At 41.4% G+C, this 24,033-nt stretch overlaps 1 protein-coding gene across 1 annotated transcript; it reads left to right on the top strand.

The window, feature by feature from the left end:
• Window positions 1-1,044: 1,044 nt before the first annotated feature.
• slc26a6.1 (solute carrier family 26 member 6, tandem duplicate 1) lies at window positions 1,045-20,849 on the top strand (the record flags this gene model as incomplete). The annotated part of the gene is made up of 18 exons (XM_080445742.1): window positions 1,045-1,193; window positions 2,033-2,172; window positions 4,055-4,165; window positions 5,604-5,752; window positions 6,986-7,150; window positions 7,695-7,847; window positions 9,062-9,144; window positions 9,657-9,804; window positions 11,347-11,460; window positions 12,286-12,363; window positions 12,776-12,871; window positions 13,124-13,230; window positions 14,368-14,437; window positions 15,625-15,714; window positions 17,406-17,576; window positions 18,915-18,969; window positions 20,092-20,216; window positions 20,398-20,849. 18 exons carry the CDS (start codon window positions 1,045-1,047, stop codon window positions 20,422-20,424), a joined length of 2,031 nt encoding a protein of 676 aa, XP_080301868.1. The 3' UTR covers window positions 20,425-20,849.
• Window positions 20,850-24,033: the final 3,184 nt, after the last annotated feature.

Genomic DNA, 24,033 nt, shown 5'->3' with positions numbered 1-24,033 from the left:
AATAGGATGTATTAATATGTTGGATGAGGTTAATTAGTAATGAGCTGTTGGCCTCACGAAACCTGTCGGTTTCATGGGTTGGAGCTTTGCGTCGCGTCTGTGCCACTGCTCCAGTACAAGTGGTGGCGTACAAAATACGCGGAGGCCCATGTATATCATCAACACAATCAGGGATCCCTGTGTCTCCATATTTAGTCAAATCAATCGGTCGTATGTGGGTACTCTGAGACAGGGTACAACTGGTCTCTGCCTGACAACAAGTACAACCAGGCAGCAGGAGTCACAGGAGAAAGAGGAGCAGATCAGAAAAGAGTGAAAGTGAAAAGAGAGACAGAAGAACACTCGGATGATCTATGACTCTTTTAAAGCAAATAGAGAATGCCTGAGCTGAGTTATTAAAGAAACAAACTATGTAAGTGTAAAGTTATAGCACGTGAAACAGTATGGCTGCACTTGTGGAGCCTCTATGAAAGGGGAGCTGTGATAAAGGAGGCATTCAGAGGTAATTGAATAGCCTAGAGGGGAGAGGACTGGGGAGAGAGAGAGGGAAAGGGGGAGGAGGCTTGAGGCTTGTAGGATTGTAAATTCACTACAGCGTGCAGAGTTCAAGGCCTCACCCCAACTCACGTGTGAGTTTGTGTGTTCATGTGTGCAAGAGATTGAGAGAGAGTTCATGTGTTTGAGTGTGAGAGGGGGCACGGGCACACACACACACACACACACACACACACACACACACACACACACACACACACACACACACACACACACACACACACACACACACACACACACACACGCACACGTACATTCCTGCTGCACCAAGTGCTGATAGACTCGTCTTCTACACTCATGACCTTCCAGTGCCTCTATGCAGTTCACTCTCACTGTACTCTGTACTGTAAATTGTCACACAACATTTTAAAGAAAACAACACTTCTGACAAAGAAAATCTCACTGTTTTGCACACAGAAATAGTGTTGAACAAAAACCTACTACACTAACCAGATGAAAGTACGCTGTACTTTTTAGCATTGAGTTCAAATGGACACCACTGAACAAAATGGTCTTCTTCGCCACCAAGGGCAGCCATATCATGGAGACACCCTGGATGAAGCGCAGCTGGATATCCTTGGCCGGCGTGCAGGAAAGAAGTCCCGATCTCTTTTGGAGAGATTGAAAGCTGGATGCCGGTGAGTTACATTAGAGACCTTAACAGCCAATTATCAGGGATCACAAGTAATTAAGGCCCTCTTCCTGAAACCCATTGGCCTTCAGTGTGTGTGTGTGTGTGTGTGTGTGTGTGTGTGTGTGTGTGTGTGTGTGTGTGTGTGTGTGTGTGTGTGTGTGTGTGTGGGCGTGTGTGTGTGTGTGTGTGTGTGTGTGTGTGTGTGTGTGTGTGTGTGTGTGTGTGTGTGGGCGGGCGTGTGGGGGTGTGTGCGCGTGCGTGCGTGCGTGTGTGCGCGCACGGGTGTGTGTGTTGGGTGCAAGTAGAAATATATTTATTTCTGATCATGTATCAGTGTGATGTATCTGTATGATACAGTAAATCAGGAGGTAGCCTGAGGTACAGCCAAAAGAAAGCTACCTTTATTGCTGTACTCATAAAAAGTACCCGTTTCCATAGTGGGAAAGCAACATCAAACTCAGTTTGGACCTTTAGTCTACTATAAGCTTTGATGCATCTGGATTCTTTGCTTGGTTATCCTATATGAAATACATTTCCCTATATTACAACTTTGAATGTTTCCCATTGGAGGGAGAGAGAAATGGATTCTGATTGTTTTTGCCATAAAGACTATATGGCCTTTAGATCCACATAGGGTCTAAAGGCCATAGTCTCGCCAGTTCTGGACAGGAGCGTTACATCTGCGCCACCTGACCGCCCCTTGTTCATCATTACTTAATCATTACACATGAGGTCACCATTACTTATATGACTTGTGTCCCCACCAAGTAAAATCATTTGATTCTGTTATTTTTAAATGCCCTTTATGCTATTCAGTTTCAATCCGCTTTCCTTCTTCCCCAGATGTTCAGGCCCCAGGATGAAGAGCTGTGTTCTGGGCAGTGTTCCTGTCCTCTCCTGGCTGCCTCGTTACTCTATCAGAGACAACGCCATCGGAGACCTCGTCGCTGGAATCAGTGTGGGGATTATGCAGCTGCCACAAGGTGAATGAATAAATATAGATAGGTAGATGGGTAGATAGGTATAGGTAGACACACTTGCCATAAGTTAATAGACATTAACTACCTAGCGTCCCTATTATGGGCATGTCATAAAAGGCAATTTGTCGTGAGCTTACGCAATTTGACCTTTAACAAAGTAGGGTTTAAACCATACGTGGGTAAGGGATGGATAGAAAGGTTGATTGGGGTAGTTACCCTATGTTAGAAGTTAGAACTACAGTAGGCCTACAGTTGTGAAAATAATGACTAACACCCCTTGACAAACCATCCTCCTGGTCACCACAATTAAACTTCTTCATTTAAAAGGCCATTACCCTTGACAAATGTGTAGTAGCATGTATTCAAAATGTTGGTTAGTTAGCTAATTATTGTCTCTGACCTCAAACTCTGTCTTGAAATTCATTGTTGGATGTCAGAAATTAGTGTTCTATTGTATTGGTCGCATTATTTTGTCCCACCAAGATAGCTATCAGCTGTCAGAGCCAATTTGATATTGGTAAATTGGTTGCCAAAATAAATAATAAGCATGGCAGATTGTTTTCATTATCCAATTCCAGTATCAACACTGTATTAACCACCAGTTCAGACAAGTCTGTGCAAAATTCCCCAATCCCTAAGAGGATAACTTGCAGGGAGCATATCTTTACTGGCATGCATTAGATTGCTCCATACATATGATCCATATTCATCAAGCCGTCACGTCACCAGATGGTGAGACTCACTGGGCAGCATCACATAAGAATACCTGACCCTCAACACGGGAGCCCCTCAGCTGGCATGCTGTTGTTGTGGAAACGTGCTTTTATTTTGAAGGCGCAGTCTTGCGCATCATCCTGGAGCTGCGTTCGTCCTCTGCCTCCTTTCACCCTGCACCACCTGAAAGTTATTAACCTGACCTGATCATGGACCTGCATGATTTGTATGTGTACGCATCAGAGCCTAATAGATGGCACGCGTCACTCGTGTTCGTCCATGAAGGAGGTTTAAATTTGACACAGTTGCCACTCAGTACTGTCATCCTGGTGGTTGGGCATGAGCATTGTTCAAAGCTCAAAATGTTCTCAACTTATAAATTGATGATGCATGCACTGGCCGAAATGGCAATGGCGCAGCACGAATATCTTGCCGATTGGATTACTCCAAGAAGTTTGCTACTTCTAAATCAAGAAAGGGCTTTTCTAAGGTAATTATATTCACATTTGGATGTGATAGACTGGCGAGCCTAGGCCTACAGTGGATACGTAGAGAGTGTCATTGTGTTCTGAACTTCTGCTCATTGTTCTGCTACTATACTGTTATTTCAATGGTGAAATTATACAGTAGCTAGCCTTTATATGTTTCAATGGTGGTATGTTTACATTTCAAGATTACATACTGAAGAAAAAAAGGCTCTTTCTTCTCATGAGAACATGACACCACTTAGTATTGCACTGCTGTGCTAATAAAATACAATAAATAATCTAAACAGACCCATTACCTACTGGACTAATACGAATTAAAGAATCTGTACACTTCTGTCACTGTCACTGCTGAATATGTCCATCACACGCCTGGCCTGGACACTGAGCTGCTGGTATGATGACATGCATGCTGCCCACATGGTTTGGGATGGCTGCCTGGATCAATGGAGGGGTTGGTTTGATGGATGAGACAATATCCCTCTACATCCAGGTGACATTCCATTATCAGCTTGTTCTGGTCATTGACATGACTCCCCATCACTGTCACCAAGACAATTTTGTGTACATTTATTGCAACGCTCTCTACCAATTAAATCTCCTTGAACAAGCCAAGGCACTTTTTTCTCATACCCCCCCCCCTATCTCCGTCTTCCTCTATCTCTTTCTCCCTCTCTTTCCTCCAGGTATGGCCAATGCCATGTTGGTAGGCGTTCCTCCTGTTTTGGGTCTGTATACCTCCCTCTACCCTCTTCTCATCTACTTCGTCTTTGGCACCTCCAGACACCTTTCCATTGGTGAGCGTAACAGAGTGTAAGGCTTTACCAGTTAGTGCACACATATTCTTAAGTGCACACATAATTGTGCACAGTGTATAACTATTGTAGGACATGATGTGGATCTCAGGAGCCACATAGAAACGGCGTCGCTTCAACGTGGATCTCTGACTTCATGTAACCAGCCTGTGACATCAGTCATCCGTGATTTCAATCGTATATGAATATGACAGTGGTTCTCAACCTTTTCTGGATCAGGGTCCACTTGAAAATCTCAAAATAATTCAAGGCCTGCCCATTTGACCACTTAACAAGGCAGCCTATCGTAGTATACTTTAAGTTCCTATTTAGCAGTATCACAATGAAAACTCACTTTTCAAGGTTGACATTTATTTTTAACATGTATTTTGTATGTTATTTTATCATTAAAATCTTATCGTTTTGCCATATCCTCACGGCCGACCAGTGGGCCCCAACCCACAGGTTGAGAGCCACTGGTCTATGACGTAGACCATTCATTGCCTGTATGTACCACTCTTTATATTATTTATTGTCTCTCTCCAGTCTCCACTGCACTGGCCAATAAAATGGAGCTTAAAAGATAATCTCATGGGGTGCCTGGTAGTGCAGCCGAAGAACATGCTCCTTGTGAGTAATGAGGACCATGTTTGAATCTTACTGCCATCATGTCTCACATGCCTCCCCTCTCCCTGCCCTAAAACATAAATTGCAATAACAACAAAAGTAATACAATTATGTGTGCTGTTCTGGGAGCCTCCTCCCCTACATTGCCTCCCTCAGCTTTCCTACTGACTGTCTCAATAAAATTTGATGTGGGTAATTTAGATAGCAAACCTGATGGGTCACTCCTCTCTCTCATTTCCTGAACAACCCTCCCTGTTGTAGTGTGCTCATGATCCAATTCAAGACAGTTGTGTGTATGACCCCAGGAACCAACCGATTGGAAGAGGGAGAAAATTTCAGCAAACACATCCGCTAGCTACATAAACCTAGACAATTTAATTCATTCTATTAATGGCTTTACAATGATCCCTTAGTTACTGCATTGGCTCAAAGCATGCTGGTGGGCACTAAGCTTACTTTAGAACTCTGTTAGCATGGATTTGACTGACCCATTGATGTCTGGGTTAGTGGCCCACCTCCGCTATCAGTCACTCAAGATGGTACTCAAACCCACAATCCCTGACTTAGGAGGCCATGGCCTTGTCCATTAAGCCACTGGGGCTGTAAAATGTGACCGTATTCTGCTGTTAATAATATGCTCAATCCTACAATGAGATCATTCAATCAGTCCTGTCTAAACAGCTGTGTGTGTGTGTGTGTGTGTGTGTGTGTGTGTGTGTGTGTGTGTGTGTGTGTGTGTGTGTGTGTGTGTGTGTGTGTGTGTGTGTGTGTGTGTGTGTGTGTGTGTGTGTGTGTGTGCACATGTACGTGACAGGTACATTTGCTGTAGTGTCCATCATGATTGGGTCTGTGACAACTAACATGGAGTTGCCTGGTAACGGTACAGCGGAGAGCGAGGATGTTGCGGTTGCAGCCAAAGTGTCTGTAGCCATACAGCTCACCTTTATATGTGGGCTCATACAGGTGAACACACACATGCACACACATGGGCCTCCCAGATGTTTATCCACTTAACACACGAAGCGGTCAACCAGACCAATTTTGAGATTTTGAAGATACACTCGTGTGTTAAAAATTCATGCTTTTTTTGCAAACGAATTAAAGCCACTATACCAAAACCGACATTGAATTTGAGGCCAGATCTATCGACTCACCCCTCTCCCCCTACTCTACCCGAGGATTCACACCGGACCGCCTGAAGACGGGTTCTTTTGTACTTGTATGAGAGTTGAGAGAAAGTGCAACCTGGCCAAGAAGGGAGGTAGAACATATAGTTATTATGACACAGCATAAAACAAAATAATAGACTCAGATAAAACAAAAAATAAGAAAAAGAAACAGGTAAAATAGGAACAAGAGAAAAATACCAACACATTGATTAAACAATTGTTTTGATCTAATTTAAATTAATGTGTTGGTATTTTTCCATTTCCAATAGATTCTGATAACTGAAGTACAGTACAAGTGTAATCCTGTACTGGTAAAACTCTTAGCAGAGGATGGTTTCGATCCATCGACCTCTGGGTTATGGGCCCAGCACGCTTCCGCTGCGCCACTCTGCTGACAGGCACTCAGTCTACTATGAATCACCTCATTCAATGGAAAGGAATTGCATCACCGACACCCTAGATGGGACTCACAGTCCGTGAAATGGCGACAGAATAGCAGCGTTTGTTTTTCCTCTCTTTTCTCTCTTTATTTCTCTTATCCTCTCCTTCCTTCTCCCCCCTTTCCCCCCAGGCTCTGCCTCAAAAAGAAGGCAGCTGCCTGATTAGTCACCACTCTTCGAAGACAATATTTAATCAATTGACAATCTGATTGAGAGGCCTCCAAGGAAGTTTGCCATGAACTTGAATGTTTTTTTTTGTGGCTCACACACAAGCACAGCCCTTTTCAAGATGCATTTATCAAGAGTCTCTTAACATGAAGCCACATTAACTTACCTACTGTCTCTGTTAAAAAGGTTTGATACACATACATGCACATTAACACCCATGCATACAAGGAAGAAATCTGAAACATTCCCAGACATGTCGACCAGTACCAAATTGCACATATGCACGTACATTTATCCATCTAATGTGTATAAATGTATCATTTACGGTGTCCTACACAGGTTTTATTTAGCAATATTCAGTTCTTCTCTACACAACCTTAGAGACAATTATTTCTTTCGTTCTCTCTCTCTCTATACAGCTACTGTTGTACGTGTTACGTGGAGGTGGTGTGTGTCGCTGGATCTCTAATTCAGTCATTAGAGGCTACACCACAGCAGCAGGAATACACGTGATAGTTCTGCAGATACCACTGTTGACTGGGATAGCTGTATATAAACACACTGGATTACTGCCTTCAGCATGGGTGAGTTAAGGCAGGGGTGCACAAACCTTTTCAACAATGACCCAGAGATATCGATCCATGCTTCTTGCGACCCAACCCAATGTAATTTATTCATGATAATAATTGAAAATTCATTGTTTGACTGTTGACAACAGTCAACTTAATTAAAAGCTAAAGAAAGGGATAACTTTACTGAGATAATTAATTTAAAAAAGCGTAGCAAAATTATTCCTAGATTTAATGTTTTTCAAGGCTTCCTCGATGGGATGTTGTGGGGGAAACAGGTGTGTGTGTGTGTGTGTGTGTGTGTGTGTGTGTGTGTGTGTGTGTGTGTGTGTGTGTGTGTGTGTGTGTGTGTGTGTGTGTGTGTGTGTGTGTGTGTGTGTGTGTGTGTGTGTGTGTGTGTGTGTGTGTGTGTGTGTGTGTGTGTGTGTGTGTGTGTGTGTGTGATTTCTTGCGTGCGTGCATGTGTGTGTGTGTGTGTGTGTGATTTCTTGCGTGCGTGCATGTGTGTGGTGTCTGTTTGATTTCTTGCGTGCGTGCATGTGTGTGCATTCCTATGTAGACTCTAAAAGACATCCTGTCAGGAACGACAAGTGCTGTGCCAGGAACTCTGCTGGTCTCACTGGTCTCCATAGTGATCCTTGTCGCAGGCAAACTGCTGAATGAGCGGTTTAAAAACAAGCTCCCTGTCGCCATACCATGGGAACTAATACTAGTGAGAGACACACACACACACACACACACACACACACACACACACACACACACACACACACACACACACACACACACACACTACCTCTTTACTTTCCTCTCTCTATCCCTGTACTCAGATAAACAGATGCTGCTTCAGTGACTGATGGTTCTGGTGGTCTTTATGTGTCCCCTCCCATATTCCTAAATACATATCTCCTGTTTTCTCATATAGGGCATAAGGGACATGTTAAACCAATGCAAACAAAGCCGATTCTGCCAAAATATAAAACCTAGTACAGCATTATAATTCAAACAGGATAGCCCAATCAGACCAATATACCAGTGGTTATACTTGTAAAATCCCATTTATGCCATAAAAAAAGGTTTTCCTCCTGCCAGAAAGTGATTTCAGCTCCACTTTTTTGGCAAGAGTAATAATATACATATGGCCTTTTAGAGGTATGTCCTCTGGTGTATTGGTCTCATTGGGCTATACTATTTGAAATATAACCCTCAAGAAGAATATAACCCTCGAGAAGTCATTTTGAGGCAGAAACAAGCTTTCTGTTACCAGGTAGGAGCTGCAAAGCCTACTGAGCGACAGTGTTTTGACTGTGATGTCACGTCTTTGTTGACTGGCATTTTGTCAATTAAAAGGTTGTGACATGAGGTGTTAGACATGATCTTTGAGTTTGGAACACTGCAAAAGGTATTTCAGGGGGTACATTAAATATATTTAAACTGGTAAAAATATATGATATTATAATCTGTGGCAGAGCAGGTAAAATCATTAAAAATACACGGTTTATTTTAAACACAACTATGTTTATTAATCACATTAAACATGCATATTAGACAAACCAAACACATATAAACATATAATTGCCTATGATCACGTAAATATCATACCTGATTGTTTCACAAAGATGAAAGCAGCTGTAGACAGGCTAAACTGCGCAATATCACTTTAAACAGCCTGTGTGCACCCCCACGGTCCCCAATCAGTCTCTGGCAGGCGACCAGTTTGGCTCACAACACAGGAAAGACATCACAGTTTTAGCTGCAACCATGCAGCAAGTCTCTACGTCTGTCTGTCTGTCTGTCTGTCTGTCTGTCTGCCCAAACAGAGCTGGTTGCCCATTATCACAGGTTACCTGCTTGTTAGCAACACAAATGACAAATTGTTCTTATCAATCGCTTCTAATAGTGCTTGCTTTTTGTTTGGTTTCTCAGATCATCTTAGCTACAGCCGTGTCAGTGCAAATGGACTTTGCTGGCCAACACAGAGTCCAGGTGGTGGGACACATACCAAGTGGGTCAGTAGAACTGGTATTCTGACACTGGTATGAGATTTGGTGTTGTGATTAACACATTCATTCTTTTCTTCTTGAATCATAGGGGTGCAACAGTTAATCGAACTAATCATTTTATTGATTATAAAACATAATAGATTTTTTAGGAAATAATAAAAATGTATGTGCTATATTTGCACGGTACCATTGTACGACAAAATATAAGATAGGGCTTAAGTGGTTAATCAGACTAATAAAACAAAAACTATTAGATTAGTTGAAATATTTGTATGTAAAAAAAAACACGGTTCTTGATTAATCAATTACCAATTTAAAAAGTAATCAATAATAATAAAGAATAATCGCTGAGATAATAGTTGCAGCCCTGGTGCCTCAGAACCAACCATGTCAATATTATAATGTTATCATGGTGAGGGACTTATGAGACCAAGTCAATCAACCTTTCTATAATCTACCCCCCATTTTATGTCTTCTTCTTTTCTATGCCCTTCCCCAATCCTAATTCCTCTCTCCAGTCTCTCTCCCCCAGTCCTCCCCTCTCTCTCCCAGGCCAGGGAGCTGTTCCTTCCTGCTCTGGCTGTGGCTCTGGTGGGGTTCAGTTTCCTCTCCACCATGGGCGCAGTGTTCGCCCACAAACACGGATACCACATTGACTCCAGTCAGGTGCAACCTGTTTGCTCTTATACTGTATAGGTTTCCTCTTTCACCTCAGTTTGATTAAGTTATAGCAAAACTGGTCAATCTGAATTTTTTCACATAAGCCACCTGGGCATCTGATTGTAGGGTGACGCTAGTGCGGTATCTCTTCATGTTAACATAGCAGTTTTAAAACAGACTATTGAGAATTAAATGTGTGAACATATACTATAACATAACATAACATAACATAACTATATTGAACACATGTCAATATAGTACAATTCAACAACTTATACTTAGCCTAATATTATGTTTTGTTTTGTTTTTTTCATGACTGTCCACCCATTTATTGTTTTCCTTTGTTATTTGTTCATACACACCGAACTTACTAGAGTAGACTAGACTGTGTATTGAATGTAAAGCTACATAAGGCTAAAGCATGTCCTGATTGCTCATCACTCCAGAGTCTCTGATGCAATTATGTTTTAATTTAATTTCTGCCCTCACTGTACACGCCCAGTTAAACATAATTGAAAACAGCTCGGGGGATTTCATAGCATCAGATTGAATGATGAAGCAAAGCGTAATGGAAAATTTGGTTTACAGCCTTTGGCTCAGGGAATGTGTTAAAAGGACAGTAAAGCAGGCTGAGATATGATTCATGCCCACACATAAGAAGATTATAAGTTAATAACTTTGTTTCCTTGGTTGAAAGGATAAGATTTGCAGTACAGCAACCATTTATTTTGATTATTATCAATGATTGACTCCAGACTGTTGCTTGTATTCTATCCTCCCAGATGGTTAGTTGAATTAAGGTGATGTTCCAGACAAGAACAAGTCTCTGCAACACAGCAGTCAGATACTTGCACAAGCTCTGTCTTTTATTTATGTGATCAGATGGCTGGTCTGGTGATTGTAACTATCCTGTTGAAGATTGGGCATCTCTTTAAGCAGCTGCATTTCTCTTGCACACATTCACACACCACTAAAACTCTGTTTAGCAGAGGATGGTTTCGATCCATCGACCTCTGGGTTATGGGCCCAGCACGCTTCCGCTGCGCCACTCTGCTGCTGACAGTCACCCCAGATGTTACTTGATCACAAAATCCCTGGCTTAGGAGGCCAGTGCCTTAACCATTAGGCTACTGCGGCTATAACTGTTGGATGAACTGTTTCGTATGGCTAGCGCTCAAAGAGCTGGCAGAGGCAACTCATTGTCTGTTTTGACAGGGATAGACACATGACAAAACCTGTTTTGTCTCTAGTCAATGGAGCTTTGACAATGGAAAGGTGTAATGTTTATTCCTCATTGCAGCCATGTGTTGTGTCACACGCGCACGCACGCACGCACGCACGCACGCACGCACGCACGCACGCACGCACGCACGCACGCGCGCGCGCGCACACACACACACACACACACACACACATATATATAATGGTGATGTAGCTCACGTCATACTTTGCAAATATGCTGCTGTAGACCATACAGTACTGTAGATTATTTATTCAGAAATAATCACACCCCTATTTACACTCCTGAATGGTCTCTCTCTGCTTCAGGACCTATTAGCGCTGGGTCTGTGTAACTCCATTGGAGGTGTGTTCCAGTGTTTTGCTGTCAGCTGTTCCTTCTCTCGCAGTATGGTGCAGGACAGTATTGGGGTGAAGACACAGGTTGTACAATTAATTTATATTTATACCTCAGCGATACAGTGCACACATCATTGATATATTTCAGAATTCATTGGGTCTATTCATCATCAAACATCACCAATCTTATCATATCTTATATTAAAGTAATACTAGGTAACGTTTTCAACAAAACTAAAGTTAAATTGTATATCTTTTGCGAGTGGCAAAAGTTTCACAAAACCCACTCCGTGAATTTCACCCCCGGAAGCCTTTTATTTATATATTTTCTATTGAACGTGTACGGGGGGGACTTTCCCGGGAAAATGACGTTCCTGGCCAACGTCATGACGTCGTGGCCGACGTCCTCAGGAACTACCGCAACGGTGTTTGGCCAGGAACTACCGCGCTATTAACAAAAAGGAACCTCACGCTGATTTTAAGATAATGTAGGATTGGAAGATCGAAAAAGAACAGAAAAAGAAAGCACAGCTCATGGTAACTAATGCTCCACTGGCTAAGAGAAACGATCCGTAGATAGTATAAAACAATTAAAAGATCGCTTTTTGAAACGCTTCCGGCTTCCGGTGAAAACGAATGGAATTCTGGGTAATCGAGGACTAGGGAAATTGTATGCAGTGACGGTAGTGACCAGCAGAGGTTGCTAAAAATCGTTAGTTGTGATTTTGCATTGTACAACTTTAAAATTGGCTTAAGGGAGGACCACGTATTTATCAGCTATAAATACTTACCTAAAATATTTTCAAAACACTTACTGTTTTCTCTCTTCACATTTCCCCTCATTCCTTAATTTTCCATCACCATTTAATGCCTTTTTTGTTCAGCTCTACCTTTTATTTCTCTGATCAGATGGCTGGTCTGGTGTCAGCCCTGATGATTCTAACTATCCTGTTGAAGATTGGTCATCTCTTTGAGCAGCTGCCAAAGGTCGAAAGGGTTCATGTCACCTATACCTATTTTTTTTTTCTTTTACTGTTAACAGTTGTAAGGCATCACTGTATGTGAAGATAGAATAATCTTTCGTGTGGAGAAAAAAATGCCTGATAAATACCAGTTGGCATGTTTTTCTTCTACAACGAATGTTCATCAATTTGAGATTTAAGCATTGCTGATATTTCATGAATGCTTTTGACTTCATTTAATTTCCTACAGTATACTTTACTTACCGTATCAAATTCAGCCTCTTCATTATCAAATGCCTATGGAAGAATGTGGGCTGCAACCCAAATTGCTACCATTGTTTAACTATTGACTATTTGTGTGTGTGTGTGTGTGTGTGTGTGTGTGTGTGTGTGTGTGTGTGTGTGTGTGTGTGCGTGTGCGTGCGCGTGCGTTCCAGGCTGTGTTGGCAGTGATCATTGTCGTCAACCTGCAGGGGATCCTGGCTCAGTTCAAAGATGTGTGTGTGCTCTGGGCATCCGACCGATTGGACCTGGTAGGACCCACACACACTAGGTTTTTCTTTCAGGCTTACATTAAGAAACAAGTGCCCACACACTTAGGAAGGCAATTATAGCCGAATGGAATTTGAAAATTCTGACTGATACGTTTTGGACACATGACTTCAGAGATAATGTGTACAGAGTTGTGTGAGTTTTTGTCAAACTTTGCAAGTGTTGAAGTAGGCTGTTATATGTTATATGCAGAGTTATATTTGTCATGTCTCTCCCCTATATCTCCCTTTCAGATGGTCTTTGTCGTATCTTTGACGTCCACCTTGATCTTCAACCTGGACCTGGGTCTGGCTGTGGCAGTAGCTTTCTCTCTGCTGGTTCTCATCTACAGGACCCAGCGGTCAGTGGGAAATACGATCAGTACACATTAAAATCCTGAGAGTTAATTCAACTCAGAGAATGTACACAGTTATACACTCTTAGAGTTACACGTGGTTAAATTAACACTGAGTATAAAATCCTCAAACGGATTATCATACAGTATAGAGTAACATTAGTCAATGTGTTGTGAATCCAACTCGGTGCACGCATCGGCGAGGACTCGAGGGAGTGTGGTGCCCAGTGCCGAGTCGTTTGGATAGGCGGTTGTCCAGGACAGCCAATCCGAACGATATGCCTATAGGCCTACATTGGCAAGCCCAAAAAAGGGCATATACTAATGATATCAGGGAACTCCATATATGGGCATAAAATATATAGGCATATATGGAGATCAGGTTGTCCAGAACCGAAGATTTGACCGATATGCCCATATATGGGCAAGCACAAAAATGGGCATATACTGATGACATCAAGGAACTCCATATATGGGCATAAAACATAGGCATACATGGAGATCAGGTTGTCCAGAACTGCAATCCGACCGATATGCCCATTTATGGGCATATGCTGATGACTTCAGGGATCTCCATATATGGGCATAAAAGGGACATAGATAGACAGATACAGAGATCTCCATACAGTATGTGGGCATAAAAGGGATACAGACAGACAGACAGACAGACAGACGGGTACAATGGATATTGCATAACCGGGTGGAGCATGCATTCCCATTTCTAATTTGTAATTGTGCACCTTATGTACACTCTTTTTTTTAAAAATATTTTATTTTTAATTTTAATTTTTCACAAAGTATGCATACATACAACCCCCCCACATCCCTCCCCCCTCCCCACATACAAACCCACATACATAAAGGACAGCACAGATAAAAATAATCAAAACATAATAAAAATAAAGAAAAGGTACAAAAAAGAAAGAAAAGGAACTCTTATGTACACTTTGTATATTTGATTTGACTGACTTTCCTGTTATTTGACTTATTATTTTCCTTTCTTCTCTATTCTCACTTCCCTATTTTAACTCTTCTTGTAACTGCAATGTTAAGAGCAAAAAATGTATTTCACCCCCTCTTTACACCTGTAATTGTGTCACAATAAAGTTGTTTCTGATTCTGATTGTCTCTGCTCTCTCCTAGTTCTTCCAGTGTGTTGTTGGGTCACATCCCCAGTACAGACTGTTACAGACCCCTGGAGCTATTTACTGAGGTAACCTCAATCTGTCACATAGACAACAACACACCAGGATGTATGTTTTTGGTTGGGTTGTTTCGCTTAGTTCTTAGTTTTTTTTACATTTGATTCCATCATGTAATCCATCAATGTCAAAACATAGTCTAGAATTAACTAACTAAAATGTCAGACTAGTATCACTACATATTTGCTATTGAATCCCTGTAAATTCACTCTATGGCATGATTGGCAATTGCACATTTATTTCATAACCTACACTTACAGTACAGTACTGTAAGGCATTAGTTTAGCAAGCATGCAATGAAACATGGACATTTTACACTGGCTACAATTCGTAGGTTGATATCACTTGTCTCATAGCTAATGCACTGTGCTGCACAAAGCACAAAAATGCCACATAGTCCACACTACAAAAGATATTTGACTGAAGTCTCCCATCTGACACACATCGAAGCACCAAATTCTAATCAGAAGCATTCTGTCTTAGCTCTAAGCATCAATGTCAATCAGTTTGCCTCATTCCTGTATCCTCCACTGACTTTTGTGGATGTACTAGTGACACAAACTACAGTTCGAAGAAAATAAAATCAGGTAAATTAATCGCATGAAAGTATAAATCTTATTGTCTATCAATTACACACCCCATGAAGCCGGTCATCAAATTATTGGCTTAGGAATGCGACAAAAACAAGAATATCTCCCATGAATTCAATGCTTCATGTGGTGTGTAATTGATAGAAAATAAGTCTTTTTTTTGGGGTGAACTACTCCTTTTAAAGTGCAAGGACACTTTGGTAGAGGTTTGGGTTGTGTACTTACCTTGTCAGTCAATAAGACGCTATTTTTGGATTATTATTTTCGAATGAACTGTGCAACAGAGCGATATATGTCGGCAATTTGACTAGTTACATCATGACAAGGTAAGTACACAACCAAAACCTCTACCAAAGTGTTAAATTAAGATTAGGATTTTGTTGTGTGCGCTCTCTCTCTCTCTCTCTCTCTCTCTCTCTCTCACACACACACCCATATCCACAATCTGCTGGGTATCTCTCAGCTACATACAGTAACAAAACTGTCATCTATGATTAGAAAGAGTTTTTATTTTTTTCCCATGTGAAAGAACATGGATGCCATTTTCAATGGTTCAGCTATTATCTTCTACTCTAAAGTTACATTTCCCTCTATTATGTGTTTTGAAGGCAAGGCAGTTTCCTGGAATCACTATAGTCTCCTGCTCCAGCTCTCTCTACTTCGCCAACCTTCAAATGATCTTCAATGAGATTAGAGAGGTACACACACACACACACACACACCCACACACTCTCTCACACACACACACACACACACACACACACACACACACACACACACACACACACACACACACACACACACACAGGTTATTATGGTTATTATTTGTAAAATCAGAGATGATGGGGTGAGATGGAGGAGAGAGGTCATACATGTATGTGAGGGTGTATACAGTATCTGTACGGATCTTTATATAGTATCCCATTATATAGTGTTCCGTGTGTGTGTGTGTGTGTGTGTGTGTGTGTGTGTGCGCGTGTGCGTGTGCGTGTGCGTGCAATCCGTGTATGTGTGTGAGTGTGAGGATAAGACTTTTAAAATGTAAATGTATCCAGATGAGCCGCCACATTTTCTCTACATAATAGAGTTGAGACCTCCCACACGGTACCTCTGTCTCACTCACCTGTATGCTACTTCACATGCCTCAATACCAGCTTCTGCACATAGCAGGGGCCACGCGTGTGTCCATTTGTGTGTGTCAGAGAGAGAAAGAGACAGAGAGAGAGTAATCCTTCTTGCTTTGTGTACATGTACATGTAGCTAGAGAGGTAATCTTTTACTGTATGTGTGGCATGTGTATGAGTGTGCACGCACACATGCATTTGAGTATATATATATTAACTAATCTTTCATGAATATAACACACTGCTATTAGTGATTGTAACAGTTTATTTGCATAACATGTGTTAAAACATCTGAGTACAGTAAGAGGTCAGAGCAGAGCACATGGATTGGCTCTAGGCTTTGTTTAAAACTCTGTTAGCAGAGGATGGTTTCGATCCATCGACCTCTGGGTTATGGGCCCAGCACGCTTCCGCTGCGCCACTCTGCTATCAGACACCCCAGATGGGACTCGAACCCACAATCCCTGGCTTAGGAGGCCAGTGCCTTATCCATTAGGCCACTGGGGCTGCTGTTTTAAGCCCTATCATGCTGTTTATTTGTTCTGTTCAACAATAAGATCATTCAGATAATCAGTCAAAAGATACAAAGCACTGATCCCACTGTGAAAGAGAGGGGTGGAGGCTGTGGATTGCTCTGTGTGTATAGATAATCATATATGCACACACATGCATCCATTTGTAGGTATATGCATGTCATCTGCTCATCTCTAAATGTGGATAGAGCCGGAGACTATGTTTTCGCTCCTGTCCATCCATCCACGTGTAGCCTATCTGTGAGCAGCTAATCTCCGACACCACTGGACCGATCGGTGTGAAACTTTGCACGCACACTCCCAGTCAGCCAAGGAAGAACCACCACCCCAATTGTTCAAATGTGGCGCTACAACAGCCCACTTCAAGTGTTGGCTTATAACTAAACCGTAGGTTGCACAATAAAATTGTTGAATTCCTTGGATCATGATGCAACTATAGAGGCCTATAGACCCCGGCCTAGACTAGATTTTCCGTCATTTTGAGCTTTCTTCAAAGTACAGTTTTTGCTACTATTCCAATCAATTTTGTCCAAAACTATAAGCGACGTGATTGGTTAAAAACCTTAACCAAGAACAGAGACGGGAATATAAGAGACGTGATTGAACTTTGGAACACAGACTGAAGATTAGCTTCCTATTTCGATTAGTCTCGCCCTGGACCTCCGGTCCCTAGGGGGCGAGAGATAAATGTTGATAATTTTATACCCTTGTTTTCCCTTTCTTTCCTTCAAGACAGTAATGCGTGGACAGAAGGAGAACCCAGCTGTGGATCAAACCTCTTCATTGCTCTCCTCTCCCTCATCCTCTTCCTCAGTCCAAACAGCAACACACAGACACTGTGTGGTTCTAGAACTCAGCTCTGTTAACTTCATGGACTCCATGGCCATGACAGCTCTATGCAAGGTGAGGAGGTACTTCCTTAAGTTTTGTTTATTTGTCCCTTATGAGTAGTCTTGTGTTGCTAGACGATCAGAAATCTCTGTCTACTGATTGTATGTCTGGTGACATCTAAATTCAGTATACAGTAGCTGCTAGAACAGACAATGTTCTAATTTTTCTATAAGGTGTAACCTTATTTTATGCCCACCGTGGAACAAAAAATGAACGTGCGCGCCCTCTGGAGATACCTCACTCAGATGGATGGATGAGAGACAGACATGGTCTGGAGCCAGGCTAGGACAGACAGCCAGCACATATATTTTAAATCCTCACCCCATAATAATAGTATATAGCCTATATTCTAGGCTACTAGATGTGAGGGCCAGGCTACTCTATTCTACAAACGCATGTGGCCATCACAGCTAGATGGCCTTTCAAAGTTCAAGCCTTTATCTGGCTCTCATTCCTCCAAAGGAATTGTTTATAAGATTCTGCAGAATGAATGCAGCATTATAGATTCAGATTATGTTCAGACAGCAATCTCTCAGAGGCAGACTAACCAAACTATTTTTAGCCTCGACCAAAGCAATCATGCAATGCCATTCAGCCCAAGTCTGAATAATGGTGTGGGAGGATTTGAATGAATAATTAGCCTCAGCCTTCCTCAGCCTTTTTATTCTCAGAAAATGAACTTTCTACTGATATTTCCTCTGAGATTGACTGTCCTGACAATGGCCCTCTCTCTCCTTCTCTTTGTCTGGAAAAACTGTCTATTAACCTGTAAAATTGTTTATTATGTAATACCTCATATAATGCTAAACTTGGGTACTGACAATATGATGCTGCCATATTTCTCACAAATGCATACACACACATTCACACAAACACACGGAGTTGAGTAGTTTGCAAGATTCCTTGGCTTACACTGCCAAATGTGAACTCAGACAACCACACATACAGTACATGTTCCGTCACTCAACACTGAAACACACATAAATCTCCCAGTCTTTTATTAACAGATGTAATAGAGGCGTTGCTCATTTGTACTGTCTAGACTTGTCGTCCACTCTTCCCCTTTATGACGCTAATGACAAAACATGAAAGCACGGCCTCTGTTGAACACATGCAGAGAGTCAACATGTGTTATCAATTGTTTAATGAAAAGAAGGAAGAAATTCTCCATCATATTTATTGTGTGTGTGCGTGTGCGTGTGCGTGTGTGTGTGTGTGTGTGTGTGTGTGTGTGTGTGTGTGTGTGTGTGTGTGTGTGTGTGTGTGTGTGTGTGTGTGTGTGTGTGTGTGTGTGTGTGTGTGTGTGTGTGTGTGTGTGTCACGTGGGTGCTTCATGTATTTAACTTTTAGGTTGTGGAAGAATTAGAGGTCCAGGGTGTCGGCATGTTTTTGGCAGCCTGCCCAGGTTAGTTTCGCATGACTCCAAATAACAACATGTCTCTCTCTCACCCACAGTCTCTCTCTATCGTTGTGTGTGTGTGTGTGTGTGTGTGTGTGTGTGTGTGTGTGTGTGTGTGTGTGTGTGTGTGTGTGTGTGTGTGTGTGTGTGTGTGTGTGTGTGTGTGTGTGTGTGTGTGTGTGTGTGTGTGTGTGTGTGTGTGTGTGTGTGTGTGTGTGTGTGTGTGTGCGCGCGCATACGGTACGTGTCAAAGGTCAGTTCATGCTTCTTTTTCCCATGCGGTAACTCTCCATGACAGTTCTTTCCCACTGAACTTCACATTGGTACAATAACACCACAGTAACTCTATAGTGACACAATAGTAACACAATAATAACACTCTAGTAACCCCCAGAGACAGAGAATGATACAAAACAAAGTGTCACACATCACACTGGAGACATACTGTATATCATAGCTGTAGTCATGTTGCTTGTTTACATTTTTTCATTAATTAGCTATTCGCTGTTTGATTACAGCAGAAGGAACTATCTGTACTGAGTTATTTTCTTTCATATTCAAGGAAGCATGTGAAATAATATAGAATAACTGATTAATGTTATGGTTGGCAGGATACAATTCTTGGCATGTTTCCAAAGGTGATTGGTGTTGTCAAAGTAGGGTTTAGAAATATATGTGCATATTGCGTGTAGGAGTTTCAGTCTAATGACAAAATGCATGGCCTCCTACTTAGAGAGACTGATGTTTAGAGAGACTGTGGAGTGACTGAAAAGTCACAGGTTTGATCCCACCGCCATCAGCACTCATACAGTATATCCTGTCAACGTGCAAGCCCTAAATCCCTATCAACACATATCCCTACCAACACCTTTAAGACTTAGACTTAAGATAAGATTATCAGTTAAGGTTCATAGGTTCGAGATTTGTAGTGCGACCCACATCCAGTTATTACACTGGCCAGGGGCTCAGTCCGAAGAAAGAGAAAAGAAAGAGAAAAGTCAGACATTTAAAAAGTGTCATGTTATGGACTTTAATAAAGCTTATTTTATTGATGTTGTAAAAGAGGTATAATGTAAATTAGATAAAATGTTGAATCTGAAGTTTGAATTATGTGGTATTTCCCAACAGAGACAGTTTTGTCCCAGTTACAGTTTCAAGGTTGTATACCCAATACACTGCCGAGGTTCCGTCTTTTTCCCTCCGTCCACCATGCGGTCCAGCATTGCCTTCACACTCTGCCATGCACTTTGGAGGTACATTACATTTTAAATTGCTCAGTAACGTACATAGTACATTTTAAATTCTATTAATGTTAATATAAAACAAAATGTGCTATACAAATATACCCAATGGAAATGTAAAATGCTTAGTCAAGACTCTAATTGAATTAATTAAAGATAAAAATGTTGTCCACTTGTTGTCTTGTCTTCTCAGGAAACCAACCCAGACATGAGTGAATGAATGTTGACCCCAAAACATGACTGCTACTTTGTCTGAATGCAAAGTCAACAAGAGGCAAGAACTTAGAGTATTTTCAGAGATGTGTTGGAATGATCTAGACTGTTTTTTTTATGCGTTGACTAGTGCAGTGCCCTTTACAAACAACTTATATTTCTTGTATTAGTAGTTAGGTAAATTGAAGTGTAATAGGCTATATTTTTAGACTCATTTCATAGTTTCAGTCTGACCTGTGTTATCCTGTGCTTAAATGACAGAATGGCAGGTGTGTCTGTGGAATGTAAATTACAATGCCACTGTAAGTCTGTAAGTCGTAGCATCATCTAGGTGTGGTTGTTGTGCCAGTGGAAAATACGTGAGCCTGCCTCACCCTGCCACACCTTGTGAGGTAGTTGAGGTGATAGAATGTGTTCAATGTTCCGGAAAAGTTACGGTTTGGACATACAAGGTTTCCACCCGACAGCATCGATATATGGATCATATATAACCGATGAATTCAAAATATCTCAGATTCCTATTTGCTCACATACTCCCTTTGTGACACATAAAAATATATTATAATAATTATATAGACATGATACATGTGGTGTATTTTATGTGGGACTACGGATGGAAATTAGCTTCTAGCTAAATCCGCCATATTTACATGCTATCATGTGTATTGATTGAAATGTTCATTAATGTGCACTGTCCCGTAAATAAACAAATAAAGTAAAGTAAAATAAAGTGTTGTATATTGACACGTTTCAGCTGGCCAATGCACATAACAGATTGAGGTCAGGTTGCTCGTCATGTCAAAAGTCCTCTCATCGCCTTGTCGTCTCAATTGGACAGTAGTGATCATCCAGATAAATGGCACAGACCGTCTGTGAACATAATGGAGGTTTAAGATTGGATCTTTGAACCCCTCATATTAGAGGATAATCTTGCTCGATATGCCCAATCTAAGGAGTGACGTTTCCGACCCCAAATATTGCCAATTACCTTGTAGTGTGAGCAGGGCATGACACAACACACACACACACACACACACACACACACACACACACACACACACACACACACACACACACTCACACTAGGGCATTCACCGAATAGTCGAATATTCGTTTTTATTTCTTTTTATTGGCTTTTCTACAGCAGACACACAGCTGTGAGCTCTGGTGTGACGTCAACTCGCATTCCTTGAGTCGAGTCATCAATGCCATAAAAAAAAAAAAAAAAAAAAAACTTTTTAAAATCTTTTTATTATTTTATTTTTTATAATCAAATCGATTAATCGAATATTCGAATACTTATAGGTCGAATAATTCGAATGCTAAAAATCACTATTCGTGAATGCCCTAACACACACACACACTAGGGGTGTGCCGATATATCGTCCCGCGATATATCGCGATACGTTTTCGTGACGATATGTATCGTTTTGGGGGGAAAAAATATCGTAAAAAAAACACACAAAAAAACAGCCCCGAGGTGAAAAGGGTGACAACATGTTGTTTTTTTCGGGTCAGGTGTCACACTATTGCCCTATTTGGATTCAAAACGGCTATTGTAGCTGAAAAGCTACAAGTTTGCATAATGCAAAAACAGAATTTGCATTTGCTTTTTTTCTCCCCCATATATTTTCATAATAAAAAAGTGCGTATCGCATCGTATCGAAATCGTATCGAAGTTGTGAGCCCAATATCGTATCGTATCGTTTCGTGAAATTAGTGTATCGGCACACCCCTAATACACACACACACACACACACACACACACACACACACACACACACACACACACACACACAACCACCCCATCACGTGCAGTCTGTGAAAAGACAGGCCATTTACATGTGAAAGCTCAGGATTCTAGGTAGATGTCTTGTATATTTACACAGACATCCATTAACATCCAGTCAACATGGGTGTGAATATGCGTGTCCCATAAATTACGTTTATCCCTAGTGTATCTACTGTATGTTTGCCTTTGCATTCTGAATGTCAAATGAGTTGGGAAAAACTGGTTCAACTCGTCTGGGTATGAGGGATAGATTATCCCGTGGGGGAAAAACAGAGTCAATAGCCTAACGATACGTAGGCCATTCCATAGACTTCTGCTGTTATTAGCAGTCAGCTGTGATATAAAATCTATTGAGTAGCATTGTAATAAAGGCCTAGAGTCCTAGACACAAACTGTGTTGTTCTTATGTTCTCCATAGCATGCTGTAATAATAAGTCCAGTATGTAGTTGTACCACCGCAGCTGACTCAGTCAGGGGGAATTACTCTTTTTCGAGGGACAGCATTACTTTCCACTGAAGGATATTATCCCAAGGATTGGGAATAGGGGGCGAGAGCCGGGAAGTAACAGGCGGAGAAATGGAAGAAGTTTAAGGTACTTACACACTGGATAACTTCCACATTCGGAAGATAGTCGTAATATCGATTTGCAGTTTACACTACACAACTTTCTCGAAATCAGCTGTCTTAAATCGTTGTGGTTTCCAGACTATATGACTGATCGGTGACAGGGAGTCACGCAGTGCAAGATGTTTCACCAGGATGTGATATACAGACGCAATATATAGATGTGCAATATACTTTTTATAGTTTTTATTCTGTTTTTATTCTTTGTCTTTTTATTGTCTCCACCAGACCGAAGGCATAGCCGAGACTATGTTTTCGCCCCTGTCTGTCTTTCCGTGCATCCGTGTGTCCGTCTGCGTGTCCGTCTGTGTACAGCTAACCTCCGGCACCACTGGCCCGATCGAAGTGAAATTTTGCACGCACACTCCCTAGAGGCAAAGGAAAAACCTCTGCCCTATATTTTTTTTACATTACACAGATTTTGCCCAAACATCACGCAAATCACTACACATTATCTCTATAGTCATGTGATCAAGACGGATCTGTCCGATCTTTCATATTCTATCGTGATTGGCTAAGATTGGCTTCCAAAGTTTGCTGGAGTGGCTCGTTTTGAACAAAATGCCTCAAATCATGAACGTCCGATTGCTGTGAAACTTTGCAAGCACATTCCCACTAGGCCAATTTTTTCTAAACAAATGTTTTGCTATTACTCCAACAGATTGTGTCCAAACATCACGCAAATCGGTACACATTATCTCTATAGTCATGTCATCAAGAGGGACCTGTCTGATTTTTCATATTTCATCCTGATTGTCTAAGATTGACTTCTACTACCTGGCTTGGCGGAGACCTGTGCTCTGAGGAGCAAAGTTTTCGAGTCATATACTTGTTACTTAGTTTTTCTCGATGAGGGTATGTCATTTCCCTTTGGGATCAATAAAGTAGCTATAGGCCTATTTCTGTTCTATTCTATAGGCATCTCTGATGTCTGTCGGAAAACACGCAATATTAGAAATTACGCTATACCATGCACGATACAGGACGCTATTAATTTTTGTTTCTTGTAAATAAATCTCTCTTTCTCTCTCTCTGTACACACAGCATACTTTACGTTGCGGTGAGCTTGTAGATCAGGTATTTTCGGCACGCTATACACATTGTAGTATAAATCAGGCATTTAAAAGTTTCATGGGAGAAGTACATCAGACACAATCAAATCCAATCCACTTTATTTATAGAGCACATCTAAAACAACA

The sequence above is a fragment of the Gymnoscopelus braueri genome (assembly GCF_963280865.1).
Source record: "Gymnoscopelus braueri genome assembly, chromosome: 12".
Classification (NCBI taxonomy): domain Eukaryota; kingdom Metazoa; phylum Chordata; class Actinopteri; order Myctophiformes; family Myctophidae; genus Gymnoscopelus; species Gymnoscopelus braueri.
This window is presented reverse-complemented; position numbering and strand designations above follow the sequence as displayed.